The 16,306-nt window shown below is 39.2% G+C and overlaps 1 protein-coding gene across 5 annotated transcripts in view; it reads left to right on the top strand.

The window, feature by feature from the left end:
• bod1l1 (biorientation of chromosomes in cell division 1-like 1) overlaps positions 1 to 16,306 on the top strand; it is a 45,142-nt gene that overhangs the window by 25,224 nt on the left and 3,612 nt on the right. For 3 of the 5 annotated variants that reach the window (XM_059988892.1, XM_059988889.1, XM_059988893.1), the window contains 3 exons: positions 272 to 3,479; positions 4,044 to 4,129; positions 16,175 to 16,289. In XM_059988892.1, the coding sequence (XP_059844875.1) occupies positions 272 to 3,479; positions 4,044 to 4,129; positions 16,175 to 16,289 (3,409 nt within the window). The remainder of the gene's footprint in view (positions 1 to 271; positions 3,480 to 4,043; positions 4,130 to 16,174; positions 16,290 to 16,306) is intronic. The other 2 variants (XM_059988890.1, XM_059988891.1) reach the window with 2 other exon arrangements.

Genomic DNA, 16,306 nt, shown 5'->3' with positions numbered 1-16,306 from the left:
AAGATAAATTAATTTTGATAAGACTCAAGAACAAAATATGAAGTTGGTACTGAAAGTAAATTTCATTGTCCAAAATGGTATGTATAATTTTAAGCTGGCCACAGTAAATGTCCAAGTTGCAGCATTATATTGTTATGAAACCTGACTATCTAATGCAGTAATTTAATTTCAGTGCTGATCTATTTTACTTCATAAAAATGGCATACTTTCATGTGATTAAATTAGAATGATTTGGAAGTAACTTGTTAACTTACAAAAGTTCTTTCTGAAGTTGCTTTTCCAGAACAAAGAAAAGGCTTTTGCTTCTACTCTGAAGGATTCCAAAAATGCACAGGCCCCAGATCAGCCACTCAGATCTGTTCAGATACTTTCAGAGTTGAATGGTGAAAACAACAACCATTTAAAAATTGATCATGAGTCTTGTCGAAAGCAACCAAGAAGCAATGATTTGGATATGAGCGGATTGGAACAACCTCGTGTTAATAAGCTTGATGACTTCGGATTAGTAGAAGAAAATCTTAAAGATTCATCGAAGCACAAAGGTGAAATGAAGCAAGTAAAACATGGTGATGGGGAACTGATGGGATCTGAAAGTAGCTCTTGGACTTGTGATATTGACATAAATGATGATCAGAAGATCGGAACTACTTTCGACAGTGTCATAACCAATTACCATCAGGTTATACAATCAAGTGACAGCAAAACTCTGCTTCCTTCAGATTCTGCAGAATTACCAATATTAGAACATGGTCAAGAAATCAAATCTAGAGATCACACAAAAATAAAAGAAGAGAAAGGAAAAGAAAAGAAATATATTGCTGAAGGCTCCTGGACAAAATCCAGAGAGTATACACAGGAAAATACAAAAAGTTACGAGAAAAACAAAGAGAAAAGAAATGAATCTGAATGCCTGCGGTCAAAATTCAAGGAAAGCGTGAACGATGATGTGAAATCTACAGAAAAATGTAAAGAGAAACGGAATGATTTTGAAAACCCTTGCCTCAAATTCAAGGAAAATATAAATGAAGATGGTAAAACCAGAGAAAAGAAAAATGAGTCAGAGCGTGGTCGAACAAAATCTAGGGAAAATACCCTTGAAGATAAAGGCCATGAGAAAAGTAAAGACAAGAAATACATGTCTGAACGCACTCGGTCTTTATCTGAGGAAAGCTTGCAAGACGACATGAAAGGCTCTGAAAAAGGCAAAGAAAAGAGAACCGAATCTGGCAACTCGCGATCAAAGTCCAGAGAGAAAATGCATGATGATACAAGAAGTCATGAGAAACTCAAAGAGAATCAAAATGAATCTGGAATCTCTCGATCTAAGTCAAGGGAAGCTGTACAGGAGGATGTTAAAAATAAAGATAAAAGGAAGAATTTTGAAAATGCAAGGTCGAGATCGAAGGAAGAATTGCAAGAAGATAAAAGGGAAAAGAGAATAGAAAAGAGACGAGAATCTGAAAGCTCAAAATCCAAGGAAAGGGTTGATAGCTCTAGGTCAAAAACAAAGGAAAGCATTGAATTGTCTCGATCAAAGTCTAAGGAAGATAATGAATATAAGCAGAAAGTTGTGGAGAAAAGGCACGATTCTGAAACTGCTCGGTTGAAATTTAAGGAACATTCAGAAATCACTAGATCAAAATCCAGGGAAAAATTGCAGGGAGATGTTCAGTATGACGAGAGGGTAGAAAAGCGACGTGATTCTGAAAACGCTTGGCTTAAATCTAAGGATAGTGTTGATGGCTCTCGATCAAAATCCAAGGACAAAGTGCAGGATACTATTCAAAATGAAAAAGGAATAGAAAAGAAGCATAGTTCTGAAAACACAGGTCCAAAATCCAGGGAATATTCAGAAAGCTCGCACTCAAAAGTCAAAGAAAAGATGCGTGATTCTGCTCAGGGTTCAATGAAAGGAAATGACAAGAGGCATGATTCTAAGATAAAACATTTTGAAAAATCACATTCAAAATCTAAGGAAGATTTGCAGGTAAATAATGCAAAGAAGATGGAACAAAAGTTTGATTTTGGAAATAATCGGTCGAAGTCTGGGGAACGCTCTGAACATTCGCGGTCAAAATCTAAGGAGCATTCAGACAGTTCCCGATCAAAATACAAAGAGAGAGTGCAGGAAAATATTCAAAACAATGAAAAAGGAATGGATAAGAAACACAAATATGAAAACACACTTTCAAAATCCGTGGAACATTCTGAAATATCTCAGTCAAAATCCAGTGAGAAAGGGAAGGAGAGCATCAAGGACTGTGATAAAGGGAAATTTAAGAAGAGTGATTTCCAAAATGTTCAATCGAAATCTAAAGAATTTTCTGAAAGCATGCAAGCAAAGTCCAAAGATAAAGCACAAGGTGGTGAGAAAGGATATGAAACGGGTAATTTTGAAACAAGTCAGTCATGTTCCAAGGATAAAGTGGCAGATCTTCCTTGTGATGAGAAATTAGAAGAAAAAGAGATCAAGTTGCTGGCTGCTTTATCCAAGCCTAAAACAGCTCAAGAAGACGAACAAAGCAGGGACAAGAGTAATAAGCTGAAAAATGTGGCAGAGTATGTGGAGGAGGTGGAAATGACCAAAAGTAATGAAATACAAGAGAGTCATACAGTGGAGTATGATCAGTCAGGATCTAAAGCTGACCTGCATACAGATATTAAAAATGAAGAACTTGTAGAAGGGGAAAAAGTTACTGTACATTTCGAGTTAAAGGAATGGCATTTAGGAGAAAATGAAACAAATAGTACAGAAAAAAAATCTGAAAATACATTCTCAAAGTCAAGTGAAAAATTTGAAAATGATCAGTCTAATAATGAAGGAATTGATATAGAAAATTCCCGGTTGCATTTAGAAGAAAACAGACTGGATACTAAGGAAATTGCACACACTTATCCAGGAAACATGGTGCAAATTGAAAATCTGATAAAATCTGAAGACAAATTAGAGGAGAGAACAGAAATATTTGAAAGTGAAAGCAGCAAAGCTGAGCCTAGGGAGAATTTAAATTTGGGAGAAAAAGAGCTTGAAACTGAACAAAATGAGACTGACAGATGTAAAATATCTCTTTTGGTTAAAGAACAAACTGAAAAGCCAGCTCATGAACAGTTAGCAAAGTCAAATGAGATAAATATTCATCCAGACTTGGAACAACAGGCATCTTTACCTATCCCTTATGTGGCAGCTTCTCCTGATGATCCAACTACTAAAGATACTAGTCTTTTTCATCCAATTGCTGCTAAAGCACAGTTTGTTTATTATGATCCTTCTTCACCAGCTACTCCAACACTTGATGAAAATTTTAGCTACGAGGCACCTTCTAGTGTTTCAGACTCTAGTATACCTTCTGTGGAAGGCCCTGGAAAGCAAGAGGTTCACAGTTCTGAAAATGTTGCTGAGGAATTATGTGCTAAAAATCAGGCTGAAGAAATGGACATCAAATGCGAGCCACCAAAAGTGGAGTTGCAAGGTAGTAAGAATATCCTTGATTGTAAAGTGCTTAGAGTTTTCATAATTTACAAAGTGTGGTTAAGTTATTGTTTTTCAAAATTGTTGTATTTGAATACACAGTGCTTTTCCAAGGATGGAAATCAGAATGATATGAATTTCTGTATTTAAAAACCACTTGATTGTTCTTTCCACTGAGTGTTTTTGAGGACAAAACTTCTTATTAGTTTTAGGTGTCATACTGTTTGTCAGAATATTTGTTCTTTAATGTTAAACTTGCTTGTTACCAGTTTTTTAAAGTACATCCATATGACTTCCAACAAAAACTGGAAATACAGTAACATAACAAGTAACACATTTCAGGGCTGTAATTTCAAGAGGATCAATGGTGTGCTAAACCGCTTCATCCATAGCCCTTGACTGATCTCAGTGTGATTATTAAATCAAGTGAACGCTGCTTACATCAATATTCATAAACTTAAGTAGGATTACATTTAGAATAGTGTTTTTGGACATAGTTTATATATATTTATGATAGTAAGAATGACATCTGATAATGGTTTCTTAAAGGGTTTTCCTTAATAACTGTCTTAACCCATTTATGTAGAGTTGCCAGTTCAGCAAGATATTATGCCAGAAATAAACACAAGTGCCATAGGTGAATTGGAAGATGAAGATCTGGTAAGTAGCAATTTAGAAATGATACATATCTGTGGAATATATAAAACATTTTGGTGTCTATCTCCTTGATGTGGTAACTGGAGTGTTGTCTGCTTATGTAATAGAAACAGATATTCCATAACAGGAGTACACCAGTATACTTCAACTGCCATTATACCACTATTATTATCCAATATTCCTTCTATGTTTTTCTTTTTCAATTACTTAGTCAATTCACAATTTCACTATTGTATAAGTGAATTGCCAGTCAGTGAAATCAGAATCTCAGTTGTTCAACAAAAGGTCAGTGTTTCCAAAACTAATGTAGAAAAAAACTATATTAATCACCACTTCTCTGCTACAGAGGAAAGAGGAAATAATTTTAATTACCTTTTACTCAGAATCTGAACAGGAAAAAGTTCATCCTAATGAAAATTTGTTGCTGCTCAAATTTTGAGTTGCCCCTTAACTGAATTTGGCATAATAGTAGCTTAATTTGAATCCAATGTACTTTGAGAAGGCCAGGTTAACTAACATCCCTGGCCACCCAACCGCCCCTTGGAGGAATGAATTTAGTGAAGAATTTGACATTTTGGACAGCAAGCAATATTTCCACTGAAATTAATGAAATTCATGAATGCTGACTCATAAGCCCAGAGATATCCTTAATAGAGATTTAATGATCTGCTTAGAATCAGCTTTTTCTCATCCAAAGTAATTTGCAGTGGAAATCTGAGTAGCAATTTACTGTGACAATGTATACTGACATGTCTGGCAAGAAAAGAAGCTGCTTCTGATGCTTTAATGAACAGTACTATTGAATAAATTAATATGTCTGAATGGTAATATTTTTTAAGGAATAGATTTGACACTTTGTCCAAGGCCTTTTCTGAATTGGAGAATCCATATTAATATAGGCACTTCAGCCAAAGGCAGAATCCACTGGCAACATGTCTTGCCACTTCTAAGTTGATCCATGTGTGTATGAGCAAATGCCAAAAAATCACTGTGAGGAAGTTCTCAGTTGCAATCGTTGGTAAACATTTTTGGGATCAAATCATCCCATGTATTGCTGTAATAACTAACAGCTTTTATTAATGGATAGCGAATGGCTTAGTATGGTCCACTTATTTGGGTCACTAGATTCTGCTATTAATGATCTAGGCAGTTCTTGCAAACATCAGTGTATCAATACCCTACTGTGACAATAAGAAATGAAGCTTGATCTGTATTTGTGGCCTTCATTACTACAATTAGAAAGTCAATTTGTAACAAACAGTTTTTGAGGTCAGACTTATTTTGTCATTACCCTGCTGAAGTCTGGTTTGCAACATATTTCCATAGGAGGCACTTTTCCTGTTGACATTATGAGTAAAATGCAATTTTAAATTCGCTCTAGGACATGGGTAAATAAAGTTAGACTGATACTGGAGAGTAATAGCTGAGTTGCTGACTATATGTGAATTTCTGGAGGTTCTTCAAAAGCAGTACACACAAAATGCTGGAGGAACTCGGCAAGTCATGTAGCACCTATGGAGAGGAATAAACAGTTAATATTTCAGGCTGAGACCCTTCATTCTGTAAAGAAAGGGGGTTAAAAGGTGGGTGTTTAGGGGAATGAGTACAAGGTGTTAGTTGAGACCAGGTGAGATAGAAGGTGGGTGGGGAGAGAAGATGATGTAAGAAAACTAGCCGTTTAGATGTTCATCATAATACAGGTCAGACAGGTTCAGCCTTCACCACCAATCAAGACAGAAAAGTAACAAAAGCTATACATGATTGTAACAAAGGAATGTCAGCACATGCTCTCCTTTTATACTGCTGCTGCCTTTTGCTGTCCAGTAGCACTTGCATCCACTGTAATTAAGTCCTTTGAGAGGTTGTTCATGCAACATGTCAACTCCTGCCTGAGGAATGACTTAGATCCACGCCAATTTACCTACCATCACAAGATGTCAACCGCAGATGCCATTTCATTGGCTCTTCACTTAACCCTGGAACATCCAGAGAGAGAAGAGAATGTATTATAGCCTTTATAATATCTTCGGTAATTTCCTGCTTACCTTGGAAAATTAATTTCTTCCAAGTAAATTACTTCCTCTTATTGCAGTTGAGCCTTGTCCAAACTTGCTTTGTGGCCCTTGGAGAACAGATAATCAAATAAGCAAAGTACATTGTGTTCATGCTGGTCTGCGGTGTCAGCTGCAATCAGGAGACCAACCAGAATATATGATGATCAAAGCAATTGTTGACAAGTATTGTAGATATTATCTTAGAGCCATGTGGTTGATAGATCGGCTATCGAGGAACACTTGAGTATTTTTTTCTTTTATTTTGCCCTATCAAAGTGAGCAAGGGGCAGGAAACTGACTAGTCATTTTTTTGACTTTGAGACAGCATCCGAAAGTTACCTTTGATCAATAGTCAGTTGAAACTACTGTTGGGCCAGGTCTTCCAGTATTAGTGGAGATGATGAGTAAACCTTTTTCCATTGACCTCCATGTTTTCTAGCCCCAATAGTGACATGGTCCTCTAGGGACTTGGTCTCTCGTCTGTTGTTGGTCAAGTATTCCAGTTCATTATGCTCTTATGAATCTTCCATTTCTCAGTCCACTTGGTTAGCAACACCTATTAACTGGCTGAGGAAGTGTAGGTACCTTCTAATTTGATTTTGTTAAGCTGACCATTCTGGCAATAACTGGCTTCAGGTTATCCATAAAGGGTGACTTAAGTGGGCTATAGTTAGATTCCCCTGCTACCTACTTTGGTAGAAGGAATAAAGTTGTAGACTATTTTCTAAACGGGGAGCAAATTTAAAAATCAGATCAGAGATGCAGTGGGGCTTGAGGGTCCTAGTGCAGGATTCCCTAAAGCTTAAATTGCATGTTGAGACAGGGACGAGGAAAGGAAATTAAATGTTAGCATTCATTTCAAGAGGACTAGCATATGAAAGTAAGGATGTAGTGCTGAGGCTTTTTAAGGGACTAGTCAGATGGAATATTGTGAGCAGTCTTGTCCATGTAAGGAAGTGCTGGCTTTGGAGAGAATCCAGAGGAAGCTCATGAGAATGATCCATGAATGTATGAGGAGAGTTTAATAATTCTGGACATGTACTCACTTGGGTATAGAAGAATGAGGCAGGCTCTCATTAAAACATCAAATGTTGAAAATCCTAGATAGATTGAGCATTGAAAGGATGTTTCCAATAGAAGAGGATTCTAGGACCAGAGGGCACAGCTTCAAATCTAAGGACGTCCCTATAGGACAGAGATTTGCAGGAATTTCTTTAGCCAGAGCACTCTGTAATTCATTGCCATAAACAGCAATGGAGGTCAAGTCATTGGGTATATTTAAAGCAGAGTTTGATAAGTTCTCAATTAGTAAAGTCGTTTAGAGGTTACAGGGAGAAGGCAGGAGAATGGGTTGAGTGGGATAATAAATTAGTCATGGTCGAATGGCAGAGCAGACTTGATGGGTCAAATAGCCTAATTCTGTTCTTTTGTCTTATGGTCAAAAATTAGTTGCAAATCTTGATGATCACTGCAGTTTTATTAGATGTTCATTGTACTACAGGTCATTCAGGGCAAACCTGCAGCTGCAACAAGTCAAAAGTAACTAAGATATTGTAATTGTGAGTATAACATAGGTACGTGAGCACATGCCCCTCTTTTAAAACAGTAAGATGTAGGAGCAAATTAGGCCATTTGGCCCATCAAGTCTTCTGCCAATTTATCATTGCTGATCCGTTATTACTCAGTCCCAATCTCCTGCCTTCTCCCTCTATCCCTTCATCTCCTTTCAGGTCAAGAATCTATCAGTCTCTGTCTTTTATACATAAAGGCTTGGCCTCCACAGCTGCCTGTGGCAAAGAATTCCACAGATTCACCACTCTCTGGCTAAAGAAATTACTTCCCATCTCTGTTCTAAAAGGACGCCTCTCTCTTCTGAGATTTGTCCTCTGGTCTTAGACTCTTCCACCATAGGAAACATCCTCTCCACATCCACTTATATCAGGGCCTTTCACCATTCGATAGGTTTCAATGAGGTCACCCCTCATTCTTCTAAATTCTAGTTAGTTCAGGCCCAGAGCCATCAAGCACTCTTCATATGACAAGCTATTGAATCCTAGAATCATTTTCATGAACCTCCTTTGAACCTTCTTCAGTGTCAGCACATCCTTTCTAAGATAATGGGCCCAAACCTGCTCACCATACTCAAGTGAGGCCTCACCCATGCTTTAAAAGTCTCAACATTACATCCTTGCTTTTATATTCTGGTCCTCTTGAAATGAATGCTAACATTGCATTTGTCTTCCTCACCACAGACTCAAATTGCAAATTAACCTTTGGGGAATCCTGCAACGACTCCCAAGTCTCTTTGCATCTCAGTTTTTTGTACTTTCTCTCCATTTAGAAAATTGTCAACCCTTTCACTTCTATCCAAAGTGCATGACCATACTCTTCCCAAAATTGTATTCCATTTGCCATTTCTTTGCCTGTTCTCCTAATCTAAGTTCTTCTGCAGCCTCTCTACTTCCTCAAAACTACCTGTCCCTCCACTTATCTTCATATCGCCTGCAAACTTTGCAACAAAGTTATCAATTCCATTATTCAAATTATTGACATAGAATGTAGAAAGAATTGGTCCCAACACAGACACTTTGGAACACCACTAGTCACCGGCAGCCATCAGAAAAAGCTCCCTTTGTTCCCACTCTTTGCCTCCTGCCAATCAGCCACTACTTTATCCGTACAAGAATCTTTCCTGTAATACTATGGGCTCATGGCTTGTTAAAGGCTGACTGATGGCGTAATGGCATTGGCGCCAGACTTCGGAGAGAAAGCTCCAGAGTTAAAATCCAGCCAGTTCCCTCCCTTGCACACTTTCCATCCATGCTGGGTTGAGCATCAAGCTAGCAACTCGGCCTCGTAAAAACTCCTCCTCCTCCTCCTCCTCTCTCCCCCCTCCTCCCCCCGTTAAGCAGCCTTGTGTATCACCTTGTCAAATGCCTTCTGAAAATCCAAGTACACAACATCAACCCAATTCTCCTTTGTCGTACTTGTTATTTCTTCAAGTAATTCCAACAGATTTGTCAGGCAAGGTTTTCCCTTGAGGAAACCATACTGACTACAGCTTCCAAGTACCATGATACCTCATCCTTAATAATCGGCTCCAACATCTTCCCAACCACTGAAGTCAGACTAACTAACCTATAATTTCCTTTATTCTGCCTTTCTCTCTCTTCTTGAAGAGTGGAGTGACATTTTCAGTTTTCCAGTCCTCCAGAAGCATTCCAGAATCTAGTGATTCTTGAAAGATTATTACTAATGCCTCCCCAATCTCTTCAGCCACCTATGTCAGAAATCTGGATGTATACCATCTGGTTCAGGTGAATTATCTACTTCCAGACTCTCAGGTTCTCAAGAACCTCTCTCTAGTTATGGTAACTTCACATGTGTTCCAACACCTGGAACTTCCACCATACTGTTAGTGTCATCTACAGTGAAGACTGATGCAAAATACTTATACAACTGCTATTTCGGTGTCCCCCATAAATACCTCTCCAGCATCATTTTCCAGAGGTCTGATATCCACTCTCACCTCTTTTTTACACTTTATATATCTGAAGAAACTTTTGGTATCCTGTTTAATAATATTGGCTAGCTTACTTTTGTATTCCATCTTTACCTTCTTAATGACGTTTTTTAGTTACTTTCTGTTGGTTTTTAAAAACTTACCAATCCTCTTACTTCCCACTAATTTTTGCTCAGTTATATGCCCTCTCTTTGGTTTTGACTTCTCTTATTAGCCCCAATTGTGTCATATTTTTACAATACTTCTTCCTCTTTGGGATGTATATATTCTGTACCTAATGAATGGCTTCCAGAAATTCCAGCCATTGCTGCTCTGCCGTCATCCCTGCCAAACAATTCTGGCCAATTCCTCTCTTCAAGCCTCTGTAATTCCCTTTACTCTGCTGTAATACATTTAACTTTAGCTTCTCCTTCTTAAATTTCAGGGTGAATTTGATCATATTATGATCAGTTCCCCCTAAGGACTCCTTTTACCTTAAGCTATCTAATCAATTCTGGATCATTGCACAACACCCAATCCAGAATAGCTGATCCTCTAATGGGCTCAACCACAAGCTGCTCTAAGAAGCCATCTTATAGGCACTCTAGAAATTCCCCCTCCTATAACCCAGCACCAATCTACTTCCATATTGAAGTCCCCCATGACTATTGTAACATTGCCCTTTTGGCATGAATTTTGTATCTTTCATTGTAATTTGTAGGCCACATCCTTACTACTGTTTGTTGGGGGGGGGGGGGGGGGGTTCTGTATACAACTTGTTTCAAAGGCTTTTTACCCCTGCAGTTCCTTAGCTCTGTCCACGATTCAAAGTGTTCTAACCCTATGTCACCTCTTCCTAATAATTTAATTTGATTTTTTTTACCAACACAGCAACGCCGTCCCCTCTGCCTTCCTGTCTGTCCTTTCGATACATTGTGTATCCTTGGACATTAAGTTCCTAGCTATAAGCTTTCAGCCACGATTCAGTGACGGCTACAACATTATACCTGCCTATCTCCAACTGTATGACAAGTTCTTCCACCTTATTATGTATGCTGCGCACATTCAAATACAACACCTTCAGTCCTGTATTCACCCTTTTCGATTTTGTCTGCCTTTTACATTTCAACTCATCCTGTTGACTGCAGTTTTGCAGTATCAACAGCCTCTCCTCAATATACATTGCCTCTGTTTGTAAACCAGCTACCTCATCTTCAGCACTATTATCTGCCTTTCCTACCATGATACATGCATTGCGATATAGGCAGCTCAGGACACTAGCCACGCCATGCTCAGCCTTTTGAATCCCAAGTTTGTCTGAGGTCTTTACAACAGCTGGCTCCATAACCTCTCCACTAACTCTTCTGGCACTCTGGTTCCCATCCCCCACAACTCTAGTTTCAACCCCATCGTGCAGCATTAACAAACCTTACCCCTAGGATATTACAACCCTCCAGTTCAACTGCAAACCATCCCTTCCCTACAGGTTCTACCTTACCTGGAAGAGAGCCCAGTGATGCAAAACTCTAATGCCCTCCCTCTTATACCAATTCCTTAGCCATGTATTAAACTGTATAATCATCCTACTTCTGGCCTCATTAACATAGTTAGCAATCTGAGATCACAACCCTGGAGGTGCTGCCCTTAACTTAGTACCTAACTCCCTATGCAGAACTTCGTCACTCATCCTACCTTCATGGACCATGATATCTGGTTGTTCACCCTTACACTAAGAATGCTGAGGACTCTGTCCAAAATATCCTGGACCCTGACACCTGGGAGGGAATGTACCATACAGGAATCTCATTCTTGCTCACAGAACCTCCTGTCCATTCCCCTAATTAATGAACCCTCTATCACCACAGCATGCCACATCTCCCCCCACACTTCTCTTCTGAGTCACAGAGGCAGACTTAGTGCCCCAGACTCAATCATTGTGAGTTTCCTCTGTTAGGTCAATTTCTTCCCCCCCCCCCAGCAGTATCCAAAGTGATATACCTATTGTTGAGGGAATGGCCACAGGGGTACTCTGCACTGATTCCTTAATCCCTTTTCCTTTCCCCTTCCTGGCTGTCACCCAGTTTCCTGTGTCCTGTACCTTGAGTGTAACTACCTCTCTATATGTCCTGTCTATCACCCCCTCAGCCTCCCGAATGATGCGGAGTTTATTCAGTTCCAGCTCCAACTCCTTAATGCAATTTGTTAGAAGCTACAGCTCGATGCGCTTCTCGCAGCTGTAGTCAGGGACACTGGAGGTTTCAGTGCCTTCCAGCATCCCGCAAGAGGAGCATTTCACCCTCCTGCCTGACATCTCTACTGTCCTAGCTGAACAGGTATAAGAGAAGGAAAAAACATGTTTTCTTTCCTTTGCTTTCTCTGAGTGAAGTGAAGCCTCGAAGAACTATGTCCACTGAATTGGTGGCTGCCCGTTGAAAGGTCTTCTTTGCTGCTGCCTTTTATCCTTGGGCAGTCAGCCTGATTGAAGTCCCCTACTCTCCAAACTTATGATGTCTGGACTGGCTGTTGGTCAAAGCACTTTTTTTTCCCTACTGCAAAATCAGTCAGACCAGTTCCAGATAGGAAATCTGCAAGCAGTGATTAATTCACACTTTAACCTTAAGGAGAAAGAAGCCACAAAATTATAGTACTAAATATACTAAGTTATCAAAGTCAACACGCAGGTAATTCTGCAAACGTATCTGGACGCTAATTGAACATGGTTTTCATTCTAGGTTTGATACCTTAGCAGGATTATTTCATCCTGTTCTTGAATGTGGCTTTTAGCTGTGTGAAAGTCATAGGCACATCATATATAGCTAGGGTACCTAAGACTTTTGCACAGTACTGTGTCATCATTGTGGAGCGGATCTCAGGATTGTATACTGCATACATACTTTGATAATAAATGTATTTAAAGAGCGATTTATAAATCTGGTGGAAGCAAACAATGTTATGAATGGCAAGGGTGAAGTGCCGCGGGAGGTGTATGAGATAGGTGGCAGAGAAAGAGGGCCAAGGGGTACGGGGTAGTGTGGGTGCAGGCTCACCTTGCCCTGAGACACCAGGCAAGATCATTTGATTCTAAATGTGTTTATTCATCATTACAGAATGTCTCTAGTATTGCCCGGTTCCCCCTTCCCCTTTTCCCAACCATGATTTCCCTCTCCCTGCCTCCTTCCCACTCTTGGTACACAATAGAGACCCATATAGGAATCGGGTTTATCATCATTCACATGTATCATAAATTTTATTGCTGCAGCAGTTCAGTGCAAATCATAAAATTACTACAGAACTGTGCAAAAGTCTCAGGCACCCAAGCTATATACATGTGCCTGAGACTTTTGTACAGATCCGTATATAGCAAAGCTCTGTGGATGTGTTTATAGCTACTTGCTGCTTAGCGGAAATTGCAAGAAACATCCATGTAATAACCATCAGCTCATGTGAATTTTGTTCTGTGTGTTTGTACCATAAAACTAGTGGTGGCAAAGGAAAATACACCATTAATTTGATTTACTTTTTAGACTGCAAGACTTGAGCAGAATTAAGCCATTTGGCCTATCAAGTCTTCTCTGCCATTTGATTATGTCTGATTTAATTTCTCTATCAACCCCATTCTCCTGCCTCCCCCACTCCCCCATGACCTTTGATGCCCTTACTGATCCAGAACCTATTAATCTCAGCTTTAAATATACCCAGTGATTTGGCCCCCACAATTGTCTGTAGCAATAGATTCACCACTTTCTGACTTTGGAAAAATCCTCCTCTCTTCGAAAGGGATTTTGTTATATCTTGAATCTGTATCCTCATCCACTCTAGGCCTTTCAATATTCAATCAGATTCAATGATAACCTCCTTCATTCTTCTAAACTCTAATGAATACAGCCTCCTCATACCCTTTTGGCCCTGGAGTCATTCCCGTAAATCTGGACCTTCTCCATCACCAGCACATCCTTTCTCAGATATGGAGCCCAAAACTGCTCACAATTTGCCAAATGTGGTCTGATCAATGCCTTTCAAGCCTCAGCATTACATCCTTTTCTATTCTTGTCCTCTGTAAATCAATGTTAAAATTGCTTTTGCTTTCTGTACTGCTGACTCAACCTGCAAGTTAACTTTTAAGGAATCCTGCAGAAGGACTCTCAACACACACAAAATGCTGGTGGAACACAGCAGGCCAGGGAGCATCTGTAGGGAGAAGCACTGTCGACGTTTCGGGCCGAGACCCTTCGTCAGGACTAACTGAAAGGAAAGATAGTAAGAAATTTGAAAGTAGTGAGGGGAGGGAAAAATGCGAAATGATAGGAGACGACTGGAGGGGGTGGGGTGAAGCTGAGAGCCAGAAAGGTGATTGGCAAAAGGGATACAAAGCTGGAGAAGGGAAAGGATCATGGGACGGGAGGTCTAGGGAGAAAGAAAGGGGGAGGGGAGCACCAGAGGGAGATGGAGAACAGGCAGAGTGATGGGCAGAAAGAGAGAAAAAAAAGGGGGGAAAGCTAAATATATCAGGGATGGGGTAAGAAGGGGAGGAGGGGCTAACGGAAATTAGAAAAGTCAATGTTCATGCCATCAGGTTGGAGGCTACCCAGCCGGTATATAAGGTGTTGTTCCTCCAACCTGAGTGTGGCTTCATCTTGACGGTAGAGGAGGCCATGGATAGACATATCAGAATGGGAATGGGACATGGAATTAAAATGTGTGGCCATTGGGAGATCCTGCTTTCTCTGGCGGACAGAGCGTAGGTGCTCAGCGTGTTTTCCATGCCCCTCCTCCTGTTTTCACTTTTGATTTATGAATTTGCTCCATTGCTGCTTCTCTGCAAATTCTATCATGTTTTTTCACTGATAAACCTTTCGGTAGCAGTAAAAGTAAAAATATATTGGAGTGCTGGCATTTTTTTTGGTTTCAGTGAATGGGAAGAACTGGACTCGTATTTAGGAGATTAAATAATAAGCCATGCTAGTTTGGAGCCTTTATAACCACCTGGATAATTGTGGGAGGTAAACCTTTAAGGTTGGTGTGATGAGCATGTGAAAGTCTGTGATCACGTGGTTTTCTACACAGTTGAATGAGAGCATCATGTCGGATTCACTGAACTACCTGAAGTTCAGCATTGAGGGTAACTGGTGTAATTATATGCCGTTAAAAGTACTGAGTGTATTGGAGGATCTTGACTGCTGAGCTGTTGAGAGTTGCCAATTAACAGTTACTGATGCAGTGTAAGAAGATTGGTGTTTTCACAGCATATGAGATTGAAATAAGAAAATAAATTATTTGGTCACATAATGAGAAATATTTTGCTTTACAGTCATAGGTTAAATTTTTTGCTTTGTACTGATGCCTGCATTGTTCTTCTGTAGGTTAGAACTGTGTGCTGGACTATATTGGAATGCATTAAGAGTTAACCCCCAAAGCCAAGGTTCCCTCTAATTATTTTTTACAGCTGCAGTGACCAAACATTGCTCTGAGCATAAAATGTTTATATGGCCTAAAATCTCCAGGGCACTTTAATATGAACATCATATCAAAGGAAATACCAACTGCACAGCAACAAAGGCTATGTGTGCGGGAGAATTTTAGTTACTCCACGGCCACACAGCTGAGAGGGAACAGTGCCCAAAACATAGACCAATGTCATGTAACATTCCCTGTCCTTGGAAGAGTATTATGTAACCAGTTTTTAGGTCATCTTGGTATCTTCTGAGGTCAACAAAACTGACTCAATTTAGGTATGCCAAACTAGTTTAGACAAGCACACATAATTTCCACAAAGTTTGTTAACTTTGTTATTATAATTAATGGAATTTTATTTTTATGTTGGGAGGGGAGTCAGCATTTGTTCAATGTTTTGATGTTTCTGGTTGTCTGATGCACATTAAGACTCAGTTAATTCAGCAAGAATAAAGACCTCCTTTCCTAAGCTTTATCCATTTTACTCTGTAGATCTGTTTTGTGAAAATATATACATTAATTAGCATATGTTGTAGGAACTTGCTAGGCTGATTTGATGATTAAGTAAAATAAATTGCTATTGCCACTTTAAATTTTACACTTTAAAGAATGTACAAAATAGTCGTAGTCTGACATTGTTTATTGTTTTTCATTGTCATATTTTATGCATTAGGTATTCCGATACTTTAAGGTGAATATACTATTTACTGCATTTTAATAATATAAGCAAGCATACAAACTAGTTTGAATCTTGTCAACTTCCAATAATTGCTTCTTTGTATACAATATGCATTCTGGTAATTTCTTTTTTATAAAACCTTTTGATACTTCGCACAATCACACTTGAGGTTTTGAAAGCTGAGTAAGCAGATCACAATATAGTATAGACTGACTTTCTAAAGAGGTTCATTAATTCCGTCACTATCCTAGCAGATACTGCAAAATGGTGATTTAGTGGTATTTATATTTTTGCTCCAATGTGTTTTTTTTTTAAAGGAATTGTATACAAAAATATCAATGCAATTTTTCCTTCCAAAATAGACTGGGGAATCTGTCACAGGTGCTAGAGAGCAAAGTTCCACCAAAAACGAAAGAAAGCCCAAGCGCCCATTCACTCCAGTAGAAAATCCTCCTAAAAGGAGACATCTTCATTCAGGTATATTAAAGTATAAG

Source organism: Hypanus sabinus, chromosome 14 (assembly GCF_030144855.1).
Source record: "Hypanus sabinus isolate sHypSab1 chromosome 14, sHypSab1.hap1, whole genome shotgun sequence".
In the NCBI taxonomy this organism is placed as follows: domain Eukaryota; kingdom Metazoa; phylum Chordata; class Chondrichthyes; order Myliobatiformes; family Dasyatidae; genus Hypanus; species Hypanus sabinus.
The sequence above is the reverse complement of the archived record's forward strand: the minus strand, read 5'-3'. Positions and strand labels throughout refer to the sequence as shown.